Consider the following 19,369-nt stretch of genomic DNA (forward strand, 5'->3'; position numbering starts at 1 on the left):
GCACACAGGGGTCTCTGTTCATAGGAAAACAGTCCTTAAATTCACACCGCCTCTCTATGAAGTGGCACAATTTACTGTATGTGTCAGAATGGGCTTACAGTAATGTACTGTATATTCACATATACAAACATGTTATGGTTGGTTATTTTTTGTTTTTCAGTTAAACATTATTTATAATGATTAGTAAGGTGACAGGTATGTGAGTTAACGTCACTTTTACTGCAAGTAATGGCAGCAGAAATGCACTTTACAAGTTTATTTTTAATTCATATTAATGATGGAACTCTTCTAGAACCACATCTATCTCCTGCACTTACCACCCAGACCACTAGGGGGTCATGTGGGTCTGATTTCAATTGAAGGCCAGAGTGACCTCTGCAGTGAGCCTGTAGAGGGGGCTCCAGAGCAGTGTCACTGGCCCACTGTGGGGGTTCCGTGGCTAGCTTGACACGTGTTCTTTGTGACTGGCAGGTGGTGGCTGAACAGATCCCAATGCTGGTCCAGGGAGTCCGCGGCAGCCAATCCCAGCCTGACAGCCCCAGCGCCCAGCTGGCCCTCATTGGTGCCAGCCAGAACTTCCTGCAGGTGAGAGACCATACCGCTACTACGGTCGCTGATGTTATTCTTAGTCTCCCAGGTGCACTTTTAAACCATTCATTTGAAATTAATTTGGTGTCGAAACTAACACTGTAAAGCCTTTGATTAGGACAGGGTCTCACTGATGTGAAGTCTTCCGTAACATAGTATCGCAGTGCCTTAGTTTTTTTTTTTTTTTCCATTCAATTCATAATGAGCTTACCCTGGGTATAGTGGTGACCTCTGCTGTTTAAATGGGGAAAGTACGTGAGAATAAGATCCCCCCTTTGCTGTGTTCCCCTCCATAGCCCGGAGCGAAGATGGTGACGGCAGCCAAGGCCACAGTGCCAACCATCAGTGACCAGGCCTCCGCCATGCAGCTAAGCCAGTGCGCCAAGAACCTGGCCAGCGCCCTCGCCGAGCTGCGCACAGCTGCGCAGAAGGTAATAGTGACATCACTGGGTCAACGCCCTCTCTGTCAACAGCAAGACCAGGCACAGGTTTCCTTCAGCTGAAGAGCATCTTGTGCTGTTTGGGGAAAAAAAAAACAAGGATGCAGTTGACCTTAAACTGACCATTTCAGTAAACTCTCTGATCAGGGCTTGAAATCAGTTAGTAATTAGTGAGGTTTTATGGAAAAAGTAATTATTTAAAAAGGGAAAGTTTACAGCCAAACCAAGACAATGGCCCCTGCAAGCTTGGTTTCTAAACATTTGGCATGTCCAGCCAAACTCTTCCCCTGGGTTTCGTACTAAGAAGCAGTTGGAAACCATCAGTAACTCTATAAACTGTGTTTCTCCAGTAGACCCTGCCATCCACAATGCAGCATCATTCCTTAGCATTAACTGTGCAATGCAATGCGCTCATCTCTTCACATCTTGGTCTTTCTCACTCTGTCTCTCTCCCTCTGCTGCTGTGTGTGTGTGTCTCTCTCTCTGTCTCTCTCATTTCTCTCTGTCTCTCAACTCTTCTCCTCACTTCCTGTTTTTTGTCCAAATCCCCCCCCCCCCCGCAGGCGCAGGAAGCCTGTGGCCCTCTGGAGATTGACAACGCGCTCTCCGTGGTGCGTGGCCTGGAGAAGGACATGCAGGAGGCCAAGGTCTCGGCCGCCGACGGCAAGCTCAAACCCCTGCCCGGGGAGACGGTGAGAGCGCGGGACGGCCGGCGGCGTTTCCTCGGGTCACGCTGCAGATGAACCCCGGGAGCCTTACACGCCTGCAAGCCAGCGGCGGCTGCTTTCTCACACTTCCTGTCATGTGTGCGCTGTGGCTCCGACCGCAGGCTCGGCGTAGGCGGGTTTTTCGTTACCACCCCCCCTTCCCCTATCGAAACTCACAGAGCAGTACACGATGAGTGTTTTCCCACGTAGTTATTAACAGTCTCACCTACGAGTTTGGACTTCACTACAAAGCGTTTTCAATGCCGTGCAGTGTGAAGCCGCGCTGCAGATGCACCGTATCTTGCAAGCTTGTGAAACCCCTCAGCGCTGGAGCTCATTATTCTCCACTGTTAGCGCTAAATGGTGTCGTTTCCTAATGCTAATTTAGACTGAAGCGTGAACAGATTTCTCACACTTTCCTTCGGCATATAGTCGCTTTGTTGCAATTTATTGTTTATTGATTTTTATCAGTGGAAGGGTAATGAAACATTGATAAGAAAACCAAAGAATGAAAACGAAATTAAAAATACAACAACAGGGGCAAAGAAAGAGGCCAACTAAGGGTCGACACACGGGCCTTATTCAGTCTCCAGACGAGCAGTTCCTTGAAGAGTAAGAGTCCAGCATCTGTGTATTAGGAGATACAGTACATTTTTACTTTCAGTACATTTGTTTTGTTGGCTTCTTTGTCTGGAAGTACAATTAGTTTTGACCAGTTTTTACATTATTTTATTAGTACGTTATGATTATTTTGTGTTTATCTTTACACACGGCATTTCCAACACCTCATTATTCAGTCTGTCTTAACTCTGCCTGCCTGAACTAAGCCCCACGTCGTAATTCATTCGCTTCTCTGTGTCTCAGCTGGAGAAATGCTCCCAGGATCTAGGCACCAGCACTAAGGCTGTGAGCTCCGCCATCGCCCAGCTCCTCAGCGAGGCCACCCAGGGCAACGAGAACTACACAGGTAACGACCACAGAGGCTGCCACAGGATGTGCCCTAAGCATAAGGCCAGTTTTAGATGCCCACTGTCTGTCAAACACGCAAGTGGGACCCGCATCTCCATGACCCAGATGAATGAGCGAGCTAGTGTTTGGGTGGGCACTACAAACAAATAAGTGCCAGCTGTCTCAGTTAAAAAAAAAATTGGGTTTACACAGAAGTTGAAAGGTTTCTGGATCAGGTACCTGGCTGGCGGCGTTTCTTTGCTAGGATCCCCAGGGTTGAAATTGGCCAGGGATTTTGCATGCGTACTGGGTCATGATACTGCCCCCTGTCTGTGGCAGTAATGCGCTGCATTACTCTCGTTTTCCCCGCCAGGAATGGCCGCTAGAGACGTAGCCCAGGCCCTGCGCTCGCTGGCCTCCGCCGCCCGCGGCGTGGCAGCCAACACCGCCGACCCCCAGGCCCGCAACGCCATGCTGGACTGCGCCAGCGACACCATGGACAAGTCGGCCAACCTCATCGAGGAGACCAAGAGGGCCATCGCCAAGCCTGGCGACCCCGACAGCCAGCAGAGACTGGCGCAGGTAAGCCACCGTCACCGTCAGCGGAGGGGGTGTAGGGACTGATGGGTGCCGAAACTGAGTACGAAAATCACTGAAAAGCTCAGAGTTTATTTCCGGTGCAAACATGTCTCCCTTTCTATTTCATGAGTGGGATTTTGCTCACAATGCAGGCAGTTTCCATTAGCTTCCTTTTTTATCTTTTTCTGCGTAAGTGCAGCATTATTTGTCCTTTAAGTCACATCACGTGGAAAAATCCCCCACTGTCAGGACCAGAGAGCTGTAATTACTGTTATTTCAACACTTCAGATATGAAGACGAACACACTCTCTGGTGGTTAATGGACTTGGTTTCGCATGAGAGGAGTAATGTGGTAGCACTGACGATCTGTTGTTTGTGTGTGCGCGTGTGTGCGCGTGTGTGCGTGTGTGTGTGTGTGTGTGTAGGTGGCGAAGGCAGTGTCCCAGGCTCTGAACAGGAGTGTCAACTGCCTGCCAGGACAGAGGGACGTGGACAATGCCATCAGGACAGTCGGAGAGGCTAGCAAGAAACTCCTGAGCGACTCAGTGAGTGAAGCCACCATTATGGGGACAGATTTGAGCTCTTCTGTCGCTCCAGAATGCCAGAATGTCTGAATTTCTGTCATGGCATTTTGCAGCTATGCCACTTAAGGAACAAAGGGATACCCGAGAGTGTGTGTTAATGTAATTCAGCATGGGTGCATGTTGAGCGGCCATTGCGAAACTTTTTATTTTTGCTTTCAATAGGACTTTAGTGTTATTTTATCTTTCGAAGTGTTTATTCTCTTAGAAGCAATGAAGTCATTGAAGAGGGCTCACTGAATATACAGCTCCTCTGCAAGACTGTTTGATCCTCACTGTGATGGTTCACAGAAGACAAGCACGATATGAATGTCCCAGATACAGATCAGTTATGCTGGTGTTTTGGTCTTGTGATTTTCTTTATATGTCCATGTTGTCTTGATCAACATCTAAGTGTTCATATATGTTGTGATCCTGGTGGAGCGGTCTGAGATCGACAAAGTGTTAGCCTTTACAGAACATTTTTTTTCTTCCCCCCCAGTTCCCTCCTAGTGGCAAGAGCTTCCAGGAGGCCCAGGCTAACCTGAACCAGGCTGCTGCTGGGCTGAACCAGTCTGCCAACGAGCTGGTGCAGGCATCCCGTGGCACCACCCAGGACCTGGCTAAGGCCTCGGGCAAGTTCGGACAGGACTTCAACGAGTTCCTGGAGGCCGGAGTGGATATGGCCGGCCAATCACAGGTGGGCCTCCACTCGAACAGAAAGTACTGTCTGAAATGCGTTGAAGCTCTAAATGAGATTATTTTGGTTGCTCTGCATATTTTGATTTGGTAAAAATCAAATATCAAATCAAAAATTCCCTCCTTCACTGTTGCTCTTTCACCATGTTTTTAATGGAGAGCATGATAAACCTGCGACAAATTGCTATCTGTTGCATCGAACTTCTCATCTTGTTCTTCCTGCCCCCAGTCCAAAGAAGACCAGACGCAGGTGGTCACCAACCTGAAGACCATCTCCATGTCATCCAGCAAGCTCCTGCTCGCTGCCAAAGCCCTCTCCACCGACCCCAATGCCCCCAACCTCAAGAACCAGCTGGCAGCCGCTGCCCGGTAAGAAAGTTGTCCACTGGGAATCTTGCAGCCAGCCGTGGGCCAGGTCACCATCCATGGATAGTGTTGAAAACTGAAAGAGGAGGGTCCAAAAGCTGGTCTCCTTCCCCCAGTGTTCCTGCTCAGGCCGTAATTGTTTGTGTTATATAATATGATATAATATAATACAATATAATATTATTTTATATTATATTATGTTACACTTCATTATATTATGTTATTTTATAGGATAGTATAGTAAATTCCTCTTTGGAGCTTTGTCTTGAATGAATCCCCAAAGAGCTCACCTTAGTGCAGAACAGCCAGGAGTTCTTATTAGATGTCAGGGCCCTGCTTCAGTGCATCTCTGCATAGAGGCAGACAGAGGAAGAATAGAGCTGTGTAATTATACATGATGCTGTCAGCAAAGAGGAGGGGGACAGTGAAGTGGTGCTTATGTTGTTCAAAACGTCGCTCTCGAGCGACACACACAGCGATCCAGCTGAGAGCGTGCAAGGCTCTCCTGTCTGTGAATTAGCATGCATTATGTAAGCTCTACCCCCCCACGTACGTTTTCTATGGCCACACATAGAAATCGTGGTGGTTACGTAACGGCACCTTTTTACAAAACTAAAACATTTGGCTCGGGTAAAGGAGGCAAGCGCGGCCCTCTCTGTGCTGCGCTGGCGAGCAAAGGCCTCCGCGAGACGTAGGAGTTGCGCTCACCTTGCCGGCCGTTAGCTCCGGTGGGCGCTCGGAGGGGGTCAGAGGTCAGGCGCTTAAAGAAAACAGCACATGGGATGCTCATAGTTCCATCTCAGGCCTTAAAGGTACGCTTTCCAGAAGCTTCGCGTTCCTGCTGTTCCGTCTCGGAGGCTGAGAGGCGAGCCGTCGGCGTTGGCGGCCCCGCTCCGCTCGGACGAGGAGTGCCGGAGAGCGCTCCGGCGGACGGCAGCGTGAAATGCCAGGCGCCGTAGCGCGTGTGGGCGAGCCACGATCTTCGCCGGCTAGCACTCTCTCTCTCTCTCCCTCTCTCTCCCTCTCCCTCCCTCCCTCTCTCCACACTGTCTCGCTCATGCCAGGCTCACATCCCAGTTAACTCTCTCTCTCTCTCTCTCTCTCTCCCCTTCCCTCTCGTTCTGACTCTCCCGTGTACACAGCGCCGTCACCGACAGCATCAACCAGCTCATCACCATGTGCACCCAGCAGGCCCCGGGGCAGAAGGAGTGCGACAACGCGCTGAGGGAGCTAGAGGTACCTTCTCTTCTCTCCTTTTTCCGCCGTTTCTCTCCCTTCCACAGCGATTTGGGGATGACTCACGAGATGGAGTGGGGGGGGGTCCACCGCTGAACAGCTGTGTGGGAGCGCACCAGAATGAGCTCCTCCTCAGCCTCGGGTTCCTGCCACAGAGAGGAATGTGACAGACGTCCCCCCGGTGCGCGGCCGCGGGAGCGAGTCTCGGGGTGTCACTCATGGAGACGCGATTGCTCAGAGCAGTCGCTGCCAACTTGTCAGCTCCCCAAAAACCTGGAGAGGCTGTAGCTATAAACACTTTTCCTTTTGGGTATCACCTGTTAATTTCCGATTTGCCTAACTTATTTGAATTACAGACCGCATGCGTGGAAGAACACTTCCCCAAACATTTTGATCAGTGGGACATAGTTCACCCAACCCATACAACATTGACACATACATAAACCAACTGGGTTTTCAGTGTTTTAGGGGTTTAAATTTTTCTGAAACATCTAATCTGATCGTTCGAGGGTACTTGAGTTTCTTCTCTCTTTGTTGAGACACAAAAAGAGAAGAGCGGCATGCGAAAATGAGAGTGGGAAGAATTGGATTAAATATTTTATGGGTATGGCTCTAGTTACATAGCTTGTGGGTTTGTGGGTTTGCTGTACCTTGCTGAAAGGCTGTGAATATTTCACTGTGTTGTACATATGAGTGACATATTTAGTCTGGCGACAGAGACAGAATATGGGGCTTTGTCTAAGGGGGCCTGTAGGGACCTGTCTCCCACCCGGGGGTGACCTCTCCCTAACCCAGGATTTCACCCCTGTAGACGGTTCGGGGCATGCTGGAGAACCCCACGGAGGCCGTGAACGACATGTCCTACTTCGACTGCATCGACAGCGTCATGGAGAACTCCAAGGTACAGAGGACAGAAAGACTGTTCATCAATGCATCGTTTAACTTGCTCTTAACTATTCACACTTGTTTCAGGTTGCCGTTAGAATTCAGATGAGTTCTTTGTCAGAGATGTGACTTCTTACAGCGCAATAACTGCAGATGATGTTAAATTATAATTGGTTTAAAAAAAAAAAAACAGGTGTCAGTTTTAGTGATGGCCAGTTCTCGCTATGTGATTTGCAACGGATGTTGTGGCTGTCATACTACTGTTCACACTACGCAGTCAAATTAGCATGGAACCGTCCAGGACAATAATGTGCTGACATGCTCAGAACTTGTCAGAAGAATGCAGACTTGTCACAGAGGATGTTTAATAGTGCTGAACTGGCCATCAGGAGGTGCTTTGGCTGTCATCCAAAATCTGCCTCAAATTATTTTATTTGAATATCCATGGAGCATATCCTGTTTTTAACTGGATTCAACATTTTAACCTCTTAAATTCAGAGATCTGAAGCACTGATTGTGAGAGGGAAAATGTGTGAATTAGAAGCTTCTACTCCTGCAGGTGTTGGGAGAAGCCATGGCTGGCATTTCCCACAATGCCAAAAACAGCAACCTTCCGGAATTCGGAGATTCGGTCAGCTCCGCCTCCAAGGCCCTGTGCGGCCTCACTGAAGCCGCCTCTCAGGTAAACCTCGCCGGTGGCGAACCGGATCCACGGCCGGGGCCGCAGGAACCGCAGTGCATGCTGGGTCTCATTCCAGACAAATCCACCGGTGGCCTCGGTGGCCTGATTATTCCTTCATCTGTTTAATACCCATGTCCAGATTCCAAATCATCTTGTCAGCGACATATTTTTAGAGCAGCAGGCGCATATTGAATAATCAGTGGGGACACTGCTGAAATATGATTGGTGTCAAAAATTCGAAGCTGAGAATAGAGGTTGGCATGAAGTGAGGATTTTCAGGAGCAGAGTGGAGCACCTCAGGTCTGCAGTGCATCGCGTAGGAGGAGGAGGAGTGGGTGGGCAAAGCGCTAACGCTCATACTTGAGAGTCGAAATCGATGTCAGCAATTCGCTCCCAAACGCGGAAGATTCACAAACGCGCCACACACCACGCACACACGCTGGCACATTAGCAAAGAGGCCATTGTGTGCTTTTTAAGAGCCCTGTGAGTCAGCTTTGAAGAGGAAGCATCAAACATCAGGGCGAACAAACAAAGAGCTGTTTTTTTTTTTTTTGTGTCTGTTTCTTACATTCTGCATTTCTCAAGTCTCATAGTAAGGTGGCTTTCCACGACTAGAGGAATTAATTTATTAGTATAAATAAAGATGCCAAAGTCATACTTAATCATTGCTTTTGGCAGTGTTTAAATCGGGGATTCTCAACCCCAGTCCTGGAGGACTGCAGTGTTCTGCAGGCTTTTGGCCCAGCAGGAAGCGTAACTGGCCTTGCGCTACACTTGTCTTGGTTAAAGCAGTGCTGCTCTGTTTCTGAGAGTGCCAGTGGTGTAATTTGACCTAGAAAACCTGGATCTTAGTCCACCTTAACTGCAGTTGCAGAGCCTCAGTTTAAAGGGATTCCAAATGTGGTGACCAATGAACTGCTTTGAACCCGCAGGGGGCCTACCTGGTCGGAGTGTCAGACCCCAACAGCCATGCCGGCCAGAAGGGGCTGGTGGACCCGGCCCAGTTTGCCCGGGCCAACCAGTCCATCCAGATGGCTTGTCAGAACCTGATCGACCCGGCATGCACCCAGTCTCAGGTAGGCACTCTATGTAGCAGCCACACCCATATCAGTAGAAAACCCAGAGAAGGTGTTCAGTTGGATATGCCCTGTACTTCTTTAATAAGCAGTGTAAGGACTGCTTTGATGGAGTAAAATTGGTACATTTAACTAAACCAGGTCCAAGGGGTTTCCTCTCAAATACTTGCATTTTCCATAAACCCTCAAACAGTTGTCAAGTGACCTCCTGATTTTTCATAGAACAGCTCTTGGTAACCTTTTAGGTCTTCCCTTTACGAGGAAGAAAAAATGACAAGGAACATTGAGTCATGACTGTTGTTTCGGTTCACTTAACTACTCGGCAGCTTTAAGGCTGCAAGGATCTCTTTTCAGATGGAGTGGTGCTTTTATGAGAGGGGGATAAGAATAGAGTCATGATTTGATTGAATAAAAAACACAAGTCAGATTCAGCCAATTCCTAATATAGCTTGATGTGAAAGGCCTCTAATCGGAGGCACAATGTCTTAAATTGTAAGCATGGTTTTCTAGTTGTGCAGTTGCTTTCATCTTTAAAACCCATTTACTCAATTGAATTAGAAGTCCTTGTTCCGGTTCTTTTTTTGCAGCTCCTGTTAAGTTACGTTCAGCTCCATCACAACACTACTGAATGAATTGCATGGTAGAAAGGTTAATCAACAGCGAAGAACAGCTGGCGATGTGGCTAACAGTATCAGATTAACACTTTAGCATGTGGTTTATTTTTTGAAGACCGCCTTTAGAGAAACCGCTGTTCTGTATGGGTCTTTCACAACTTTTCACAGTGGCACAACTGCGAAGGGGGCAGCCGGTGCGGGCGGTTTTGTTTTTCTTTGTCAGTGACGGGTTCTCTGTTTTCCAAGGTTCTTTCTGCTGCCACCATTGTTGCCAAACACACATCCGCCCTCTGCAACGCCTGCCGCCTCGCCTCCTCCAAAACGTCCAACCCTGTTGCTAAGCGACAGTTCGTCCAGTCAGCCAAAGAAGTGGCTAACAGCACGGCTAATCTTGTCAAGTCCATCAAAGTACGTACCAGATTAGCGGCTAGTTCCTCTCTTGTCTGTTGTACAGGGATGTAAATGCTGCATAATGACAAGCAGGCCTGCTGAGTAATGTGTGTACGTGTGGAATTAACCAGTGCTGGAGTGTGTATCCCCTCCCAAGCGATATGTAAAGGTGAATATCCATCTCTGCCCAGGCCCTGGATGGAGCTTTCAACCAGGAGAACAGGGAAAAGTGCAAGGCCGCCACCGGCCCCCTGATCGAAGCCGTGGACAACCTCACCGCCTTCGCCTCCAATCCCGAATTCGCCAGCGTCCCGGCCCAGATCAGTCCAGAGGTGCGATGGCTCGGGACACCTCCTCATCAAAACTCAACAAGAAACTTTCATGCATTTACCTTTACAAACCTTCATAAAATACCATCTGTTATTGTACAGAAGAATTTTATAAATTTCATAACGCATTTAATACATGAAGTATTCTCTTTTTAAATTGTATAAATATATTACTTGTGAGTAGTGGTTTATATTTATTTGGTTTAAAAGCTTTGTAGTTTTGACTGGATGTCAGCACAGTTATATGTGCTCTAGTCAGGGGTTTAGCAATGTAGATGTCTCTCATTAATCCAGATGAGAGTTCTCATTAAAATGTCCACTCATCCCCAGGGCCTGGCGGCGATGGAGCCCATCGTGGCTGCAGCCAAGACCATGCTGGAGAGCTCCACCGGCCTGATCCAGACCGCCCGCTCCCTGGCCGTCAACCCCAAAGACCCGCCCAAGTGGTCCGTGCTGGCCGGGCATTCCAGGACCGTGTCCGACTCCATCAAGAAGCTCATAACCAACATGAGGTACGGACACACTACCCAGCTGGCCTGTATCATGGCCACTCTGAAAGTTGTACTGTAGGTCTCTTTCCATTGGTAACTGGTTATGAACAGGGAAACAGTAATAATTTGACTTTTTGAGTACCATATTAAATCAGCAAAGGAGGCTGACTTTAAGCACTTCGATGATGTGGGTGTCCATATTTACGGAGCAAGTGACCACTAGTGACACCACCACAGGCACACAGGTGGTCACCCTTTCTCCATCTGCTCACCCGTGCGTTTCCCCTCCCTCCCTCTCCCTTCACAGAGATAAAGCCCCAGGACAGAGGGAGTGCGACGAGGCAATCGAGGTCCTCAACAACTGCATCCGCGAGGTGGACCAGGCCTCCCTGGCTGCCATCAGCCAGCAGCTCACCCCGAGAGACGACATCTCCCAGGAGGTACAATCGCCAGCGTCAGCGCCCCAGGGCAACCCCCTAATTAAGGATCGTTTTGGGTGGAACTTCCTGCCTGCTCTGCTGTCTGCTGTGCACCTGATGGCTCATCATCTACTCATAGGGAATGTCTTCACAATAAAGTGTAGTCAATGGAGAGGCAGTTCCCCAGTGTTTAAAAATAAAGGCCCTCTTGGCACATGCAATGATGGGCTAAGCAGGTTGACAGTGTGGGACAGGAGCTCCAGGGCACAGTTCATTAAGGAGGCTTTTATCCGGCGTGGAGACGAATTCCATTGACGTGTTGTCCCCTCGCCCCCCCTGCTCTCTCTGTCCCACAGGCGCTCCACGAGCAGATGGCAGCATCCGTGCAGGAGATCAGCAACCTGATCGAGCCGGTGGCCGTCGCCGCCCGCTCTGAGGCCTCTCAGCTCGGACACAAGGTGAGACCTCACACCCTTCAACCAGGAAGCACACCTGCAGCAGCCCTGAGGATCAGAGTGTAATGAATGTAAAACATGGTGTTCGTGCACTATATACCGCAGGATATCTCACACAGCAATCACAGACTATAGCCAACGTAAGTCGCTCTGGATAAGAGCGTCTGCTAAATGCCAATAATGTCTGATAAATACCAGATTAGGTAGATTGTCACAAATGGCACTCACAGTCCAGTGCATAATTTTAAATTGAGATTGAATAAATGCAGTTATGTACAAACATGCTTGTAGCATAACCATTATACTGCTGACAGACAGCATGTTCAGCATCCAACACAGTGTTTCTCGTAAGAAACAGTACTCAACTTTAATGGAGAGAGACAACTCTTGTTACGAATTTAGTGCAGTTTTATGTAACAACATTGCCTTAAGCTAATCAATAGGTTTAGTATGTGTTTTAGTTTGGGAGCAGTTTGCAGACTGAAGATGGTTAGACAGGGCACTTTAAAGGTGTGTGGCCAGGGATGAAAGTCCCTGGGTGACCGTGTTCTTGGTCTAATGCCTGGGTTGTGTGCGTCCAGGTGTCTCAGATGGTCAGCTACTTCGAGCCTCTCATCATGGCCTCCATTGGGACGGCCTCGAAGATCCTCAACAGCCAACAGCAGATGAACGTTCTGGACCAGACCAAGACGCTGGCCGAGTCCGCCCTCCAGATGCTCTACACGGCAAAGGAGGCGGGAGGAAACCCCAAGGTAAGGCCCCGCCCCTCTTCCAAGGCCACACTCTGTGTGAGATATCTCATAGCAATGCCTGCAGTGTCTCTGATTTTGGTCCCATTTGAATTCTTGCTTACAACTGCAGTTTCAGTATGTGGCTAAATTGATGTTTGCTCTAGGTGTTGTACTAAAAATTATTTAGAGCGCTAGATAACCTGTGGGATTACTGAACTCCAAAAATGTATTTGGCTGTGCTGTTCAGTTTAGGCAGAAACCCCCCTGAATATCATTCACTTCACCTGATACAGCATTACTGCACAATATTCCCCATATTGGAATTGAAACTACTGCTTTCTTCCTGTAATTTATTCTCAGAGAGGTGTAGAGTAATGGCTATCAATTCTTGAGATTTAGCAGATGCTCTTATCCAGAGCGACTTACATAGGTTACTGTTCTGTCCATTTATACATCTGGATGTTTAATGAGGCAATTCTAGGTCAAGTACCTTGCCCAAGTGTACAACAACAGTGCCCCAGCGGGGAATCAAACCAGCAGCCTTTCGGTTAGAAGTCCTGCTCCTTGCCACTACGCCACAGTGCTGCCTCATAGGTAGCCTCGTTAATGTCGGGGAGCTGATCTCTCACCCAGCTAGGGCAGCACAGCCACAGCCAGCGAGCAGGCGTAACTTCCGCACTAAACCCGCCCCCTGACCGGTCCTCTGTGCTCATAGGCCGCCCACACCCAGGAGGCTCTGGAAGAGTCGGTGCAGATGATGAAGGAGGCGGTGGACGACCTGGCGGCGACCTTGGCAGAGGCAGCCAGCGCCGCGGGGGCCGTGGGAGGCATGGTGGACTCCATCAACCAGGCCCTCAACAAGATGGAGGAGGGCCCCGCCGGAGAGCCCGAGGGCACCTTCGTGGACTACCAGACCACCATGGTGAAGACGGCCAAGGCCATCGCCGTCACTGTGCAGGAGATGGTAAGAGGCGGCATTTCGCTGTGGTGAACCTCGAGAGCCCACAAAGCAAAATTTACATCACGTATGTTTTTTGTCCTCTAATGTCTCACAGGGTCTCAGGTTTGTTGCGACTTTGCCATTAATTAGCGCCATCTGAAGGTTTTCGTGTTTTTGTTTTCAGGTGACCAAATCCAACACCAACCCTGATGAGCTGGGAGGCTTGGCCAATCAGCTGACCAGCGAGTTTGGAGAGCTTGCCACAGAGGCTAAATGTGCTGCCATCACAGCTGAGAATGACGAGGTACTAGAAATAAGGATTTTGATACGTGGAGGTCTGGAGTTGAAGAATTATTAACATATCACTGTACAACCATCTCCGCATATTGTTGTTTTGCGTATTGTATAATAGGAATTATGGTCACTGTGTTATGCTAATGACATCCCTCTGCTTCTTCCACTTCATAACCAACATTGTGACTAGTGTGTTATAACAGTGAACACCTTGTCTTCCTGGAAGACCAAGGCTGACATCATGATTGAGGAGTAGTTTTATATAATAGTTACTGTCCTCTTTTTCCTGCCAGATTGGATCCTACATTAAGAAACATGGCCAGTTTTGCTCTGACACTGACCTCCTCTTCCCACTACCAGAGTGGGTCCCACACTGTGTAGCTTGCCCAGCTTCCTTCTAACGCGAGCTCCAGCACGTCTTCCCCCTGCCAGCTCGATGCCCACACTTACGAAACATGCCCACATTTGTTCTAATGCCTTCCCCCATCCTCTCCCTGCCAGATCGGGTCCCACATTAAGAAGCAGGTCCAGGAGCTGGGCTTCAGCTGCACGGGGCTGGTGACCAAAGCCGGGGCCCTGCAGTGCAGCCCCAACGACGCCTTCACCAAGAAGGAGCTGATCGAGAGTGCCCGCAAGGTGTCAGAGAAGGTGAGGAGCCGTCCTCGTACCACAGAGCCTGTTTGCTCCTGTAGAATCATACACCGTATACAGACAGTGCCTTCCTCATTGTGGCAATTAAACTGGGGTCCTTAATTAGGAGACGCATCACAGATCCCTGTACTTACAGTTTAAGTTATAATTGTCTGAAATAGATAATTGGAAAAGATTAACCTGGAGCTTATGCATAGTGTGATATGATGTCAATCCAGTCATTCAAAAGATTGCGTTCTAATGGCTGTGCCGTTAACACTCTGAAAGGAGCATCTCTAGGCCCCCTGCAGCCATGTACATCTGCTCTTTCTTGACTGTTGGGTGTAAGCAGTGTTGCAGTAATGGTGTTTATTATTCTTATTTCCTCAGGTGTCACATGTGCTGGCCGCCCTCCAGGCCGGTAACCGCGGCACTCAGGCCTGTATCACGGCAGCCAGCGCCGTGTCCGGCATCATCGCCGACCTGGACACCACCATCATGTTCGCCACAGCCGGCACGCTCAACCGTGAGAACGCCGAGACCTTCGCTGACCACAGGTGAGTGTGACTTCGTGATTCCATTGTCTTTGCAGGCATGGTTGAAAATGGCATCAGCTGAGGCCACCAACATCTACAGTGTCAGAATTAGGGGTAAACTGTGAAACACCCATCAAGCCTGCTCTCCCTGTTGCACACTAGCTTAGCAGCCGCTCTTATACAGAGAGGCTTGTACGGTTAATTTAGCATCATCTGTTTATACAGCTGGTTGTTTATTGAAGCAAATATCCTTTAATAAACACCTTGCCCAGGTATTGCCTTCCGGTCACAATCCCTGCTCCTTACCTTTGTACCACCTGTCTGTCCTCTATCACTCTCGCATCCAGGGAGAACATCCTGAAGACAGCCAAGGCCCTGGTGGAGGACACCAAGCTGCTGGTGTCAGGGGCAGGGGCGAGCCAGGAGAAGCTGGCCCAGGCAGCGCAGTCCTCTGTCACCACCATCACCAAGCTGGCGGACGTGGTGAAGCTGGGCGCAGCCAGCCTGGGGGCCGAGGACCCCGAGACCCAGGTACATCTGTCGCCCTCCGACTCTTTTCAACTGTCGTTTACCTGTGAAAGCTGAACAACACCTTAGGCACCTGGGGTACACTGCATTGTGGCAAATTCTATTTAGTAGTTAATTAACTGCTTCAGTTTGTATATCAGTTTGTGGCTTTTTATAGCATTTTTATAACTGTGTAGATGCATTGGGAAGCTACAGAAAATGTTGCTGAACACATTTGAAATACACAGTACCATACTACACTACCACAGAGTGTGACCATACTTTAAAGTCTTTCACATATCTTAGCACACACGTGTGAAATGTGCACCCCTTTCAAGATGATTAGGTATCAGCGTTGATATATTACTGCAGGTACAGAATTGGAAAATAAGTATTCCACAAAAAGATCTCGAACTGCTGGCCCCAAGCAATTAATGTAATGCCTCTCAGAATGTGTAAGGACGTTGCGTAAATACTGTTGTCTTTAAGAGGTGTGAAGGCTTAATCGGCATATGGTGATACAAGTTAAATGTATTAGAAGCTAGACAGGTGATTGGCTGGATGTACTGTTATGCTGTGCACTCTGAAATGTTAAATGCCCTGCTCTTTCTCTTCTTGTCTGCTGTCTCCTCCGCATTGTTATGGGAAAGGCCTTATATTCCGCAGCCGGGTTTCTGCCGGGTCAGGATGTGGGTACTTTTTTTTTTTTTTTTTTTTTTTTGTCTGGGAGTGAATTCCAACGCCTGTTTCCTTGTTTCCTTGGGAGTGAGGCTTTCCGAGACGTCTGTGTTTGTGGTTGTGGGTGTGGTCATTTTGTCAGCTACATCAGTGGTGTCAATCATTAGGATGAAGAAAGACAAGTGGGGGGGAGGGGGGGTGTGCAAATCAGCTCATCTGTGTCCATTTCCTCTTAAAAGTCTATTGACAGAGCCAAGTGTGCTTCCAGTATCTGCCAGGAGGGGGCGACTTTGCACGTCCTGCAGTGTTGAAGACTCAAGCTTTTCTTGGTGCTTTTGGCCACTGTCTGGCCTCTGCTCTTTTCACCTGCCAGATACAGTCACCTCACAAGCAGAGGTTACTACCTAACAAACCATTCTGCTTCATTAAGTTAAATTCTTATAAAGGCCAAGTGAGTTGTTTGTTAAACCACTGGAGAGGATAAGCAGAATTCTGCAGACATCTAGTTTGAAGTTTCGAATTTCAGACCTCATTTTGTCTTCGTGATTTTTGTACAAAATTCATAATACATGTGGTATATTTGTAGCTAAAATGTAGACATGTGCTCTTACAAACACTCTTCTGGGATTGGATAAAAGGCCTCTCTCTACTCAGGTTGATTTTGATGAGAAGGTATCATACTTCCATTATTCCATTTGATATAATAGTAGCTTGAAGAGAAAGAAACACAAATGTGTGCACAGAAAAAACTGGGAAATCTGTGGGGATCATGAGGTCTTTGTTCATTCTGATGGTGTTACATTTTTCCATATTTTGGCATATTGACATGCTTCTTCTCAAGCCCATATTCAATCCTTTTTCTTCTTAACTTTAATTGCGAAATGAAGCAAGTATAAGGTTTTGTGTGGCGGTCGGTGGATTGGGGGGGCTTACACAGCATGTGTTGAGAAACGTTAAACTTGCTTCATTTCACCATTTCAAAGTAAAGAGCACAGCAGTCTGCAACCGGATTGAAACTGGGCCTTTGTTTTCTGTCTGATATGCACATGCGACTAACTGGTGCCCCCTACAGGGCGATTTCAGAACTCCACTGAGTGGCAGTTCTTCAGTGTAACAATGCGTCACCCTTTGCCACTCCATCCATCCAAATGGTTGCCTTGCACTCCAGACTTCTTCTTATTTCTTAGTGTCCACCGAGTCATTTTATTTTGTACTGCTTTCTTTTGGGAGATAACTTACACAAGGGGTGGAAACCTAAAAACGATGGTAGGATTGCAGAACACAGCCTGTATGAAAAACATTCCCATGATTCTTTTGGCTTCTTTCAGAGCAAAATATGCTGAGCAAGATTGACTCAGTGACTTCTCAGTACTGTTCTCCCCAGTAGTGTTTGTACCCTGGAAAGCATGTTTGAGTGAGAATTTGTCTTGTATAATAATTTTAACTAAATGATTCTAGCTTTATTTTCATTTTAAGTAAGTCCCACCTTATCCAGTGTTTATGACTAATTGCAAAGTAACTGCTCTGACATTCCACAATAATCAACAAAAAAAGCATTTTAAGAAGTGGTCATAATGCATGGTTGGTATAATAAACAGACCTTTAAAAATTCTGCTAATGTCAGCAATAAATTTATTCTCCCTATGATATCATAGATGTAAGTATGTGTAATAATACGTCTATGAATACATGAATTTATTAATGCTAAATTGTTGATATTTTTTTGGAGAGGAAGCCCCCCTTCAACATAGGTGGTCAGATTACTCATTTCTCATAATAATTATAGACTTTTTCTAATTAAAATGGGAAAGCTGTCTGCTTAATTTGCATGGAATTCTTAAATTCTGTTTCATGGGGCAATAATTGCTTCTCATAAGTGTGCTGGTGAAATGCTACAAAATGGAACGTTGGAGCATGTGCATGTGGAGAATACTGGCCTTTACCGTGTCATTCCATTACACATTTCATAAGATGGTGTCCTCATTATGTGTGCTGTGACAGGATATGAATCCACCTTCAGGTATCAGATGTGAAGGGGGTGGCACAGATTCTGTATATATGTACCAGATATTCAACTCGATGTGTGACACAGTGAACATTCTGTCTCTGCCATTGTTGAAGCTGTAAGTGTTCTGATTAGCTGGTACCATTAGTTCATTCTTAAAGGGGCGTGGTCTAAAACATCCATATTGCACAACAGGGGCAGACCTGGAATCTCGTGTTACTGACCACGACATCTTAGACGAAGGATGGAAGAATTGAAAGAGTTGAATGTCTGGTCATAATAGAACATCTGTGGCAGAAGTCTTGTGCTTGTATTTGTGTGCACTGACCAGCAGCCGTACCTGTGGAAGTGAGAGAGAAGTGCTTGCAGTCCTGGCAGTGCAGTTTGGGGTGTTTCAGATTGCAGATGCCAGTATGTGACAGTGGTAACGTCTTGCTTATTCCCCCCCGCCCCTCTTCCTCACTCACCCCCCCATTTGCGGCCCCTGCAGGTGGTCCTGATCAACGCCGTGAAGGACGTGGCTAAAGCCCTGGGCGACCTCATCAGCGCCACCAAGGCAGCGGCGGGCAAGCCCCATGATGATCCGGCCATGCTCCAGCTCAAGAACTCCGCCAAGGTAAGGAGTCCAGCCGAACTCGGCTTCCGAAGACCCCCTTCCTCTCACAACCATTACACATCTTACCTCCCAAATGCCCAAATGAGTTAAACGTTTTACCAGTTCACATTCACTGACATTTACATTTATTCATTTGGCCAAAACTTATCCACATACATAAGAAGATTGCATAAACAGTAGTACACAGATGGCTATGAAACCACATCTGATATGTCTCACGGTGCTGTAATCATAGGCGCCTTACTGAAAATACAGTCCACAATCTAAATACAGTGTGACAGTAATCAAAATTTCAACAACTGCCGTCAATATGTGATACTAATAATACCCTGAGGCACTGTAAACAAAAGGCAGTATTGAAATGCTGTAACAACTAGGTTTGCAAGCCAAGAGGTGGGTCGGCAGTCTGCGGTGGAAGATGGCCAGCGACTTCTCTGCCCTGACCACTGTGGGAAGCTCAGGAATTAGTAGTTATCCATTATAGTAGGGCTATAACTGACTTTGTGTCTAACCAAACCCAAATTTCAAAACTGTGACTGACGATACAAGTAAACAATCGTTGGTAGAAAATATATCGTGGTATTTTAAAGGGTGTGAAGCATGGCTGGGCTCCCTGTTCAGTGCTTGAGTGTCTCAGCTCATAAACAGCTCATGGGGGCTGCTCTGTGTGTGTTTGCAGCAGACCACAGCTGGGAGCTTCTCCTCTCTTCTCGTTTGCTCCTGGCGTGGTTCTGCATCTCCTCTCGCTCCCTGGTTTAGCGTGACGGTCGTTAATCATTCGTTTCAGAGCTGAGATGTCTGTCAGCAGCTGAGGGGTAATACTAGCCTAATCTTCCCACAGCTTCTCTGTAGCCCTCCCACACCCAGGTCACAGAGGAGTACCGCTAAAAAGTACATCATGATGGAGTCCTGCATTCTTGACACATTCAGCACACTGTCCACCTCTCGAATGCCGCTCCTGGTAACT

The 19,369-nt window shown here is 47.8% G+C and overlaps 1 protein-coding gene across 1 annotated transcript in view; it reads left to right on the forward strand.

Moving 5' to 3' along the window:
- tln1 (talin 1) overlaps positions 1–19,369 on the forward strand; it is a 97,413-nt gene that overhangs the window by 64,299 nt on the left and 13,745 nt on the right. Inside the window, exons 24-47 of the mRNA XM_036528135.1 lie at positions 472–585; positions 885–1,019; positions 1,592–1,720; positions 2,600–2,702; positions 3,057–3,265; positions 3,688–3,807; positions 4,325–4,522; positions 4,751–4,890; positions 6,030–6,123; positions 6,935–7,024; positions 7,568–7,690; positions 8,624–8,767; positions 9,628–9,789; positions 9,963–10,103; positions 10,431–10,612; positions 10,899–11,031; positions 11,367–11,468; positions 12,047–12,217; positions 12,912–13,160; positions 13,321–13,440; positions 13,932–14,078; positions 14,451–14,617; positions 14,944–15,127; positions 18,277–18,402. Coding sequence (XP_036384028.1) covers positions 472–585; positions 885–1,019; positions 1,592–1,720; positions 2,600–2,702; positions 3,057–3,265; positions 3,688–3,807; positions 4,325–4,522; positions 4,751–4,890; positions 6,030–6,123; positions 6,935–7,024; positions 7,568–7,690; positions 8,624–8,767; positions 9,628–9,789; positions 9,963–10,103; positions 10,431–10,612; positions 10,899–11,031; positions 11,367–11,468; positions 12,047–12,217; positions 12,912–13,160; positions 13,321–13,440; positions 13,932–14,078; positions 14,451–14,617; positions 14,944–15,127; positions 18,277–18,402 — 3,483 coding nt within the window. The remainder of the gene's footprint in view (positions 1–471; positions 586–884; positions 1,020–1,591; positions 1,721–2,599; positions 2,703–3,056; positions 3,266–3,687; positions 3,808–4,324; positions 4,523–4,750; positions 4,891–6,029; positions 6,124–6,934; positions 7,025–7,567; positions 7,691–8,623; positions 8,768–9,627; positions 9,790–9,962; positions 10,104–10,430; positions 10,613–10,898; positions 11,032–11,366; positions 11,469–12,046; positions 12,218–12,911; positions 13,161–13,320; positions 13,441–13,931; positions 14,079–14,450; positions 14,618–14,943; positions 15,128–18,276; positions 18,403–19,369) is intronic.

The sequence above is a fragment of the Megalops cyprinoides genome, chromosome 5 (genome assembly GCF_013368585.1).
Source record: "Megalops cyprinoides isolate fMegCyp1 chromosome 5, fMegCyp1.pri, whole genome shotgun sequence".
NCBI classification, from domain to species: Eukaryota; Metazoa; Chordata; class Actinopteri; order Elopiformes; family Megalopidae; genus Megalops; species Megalops cyprinoides.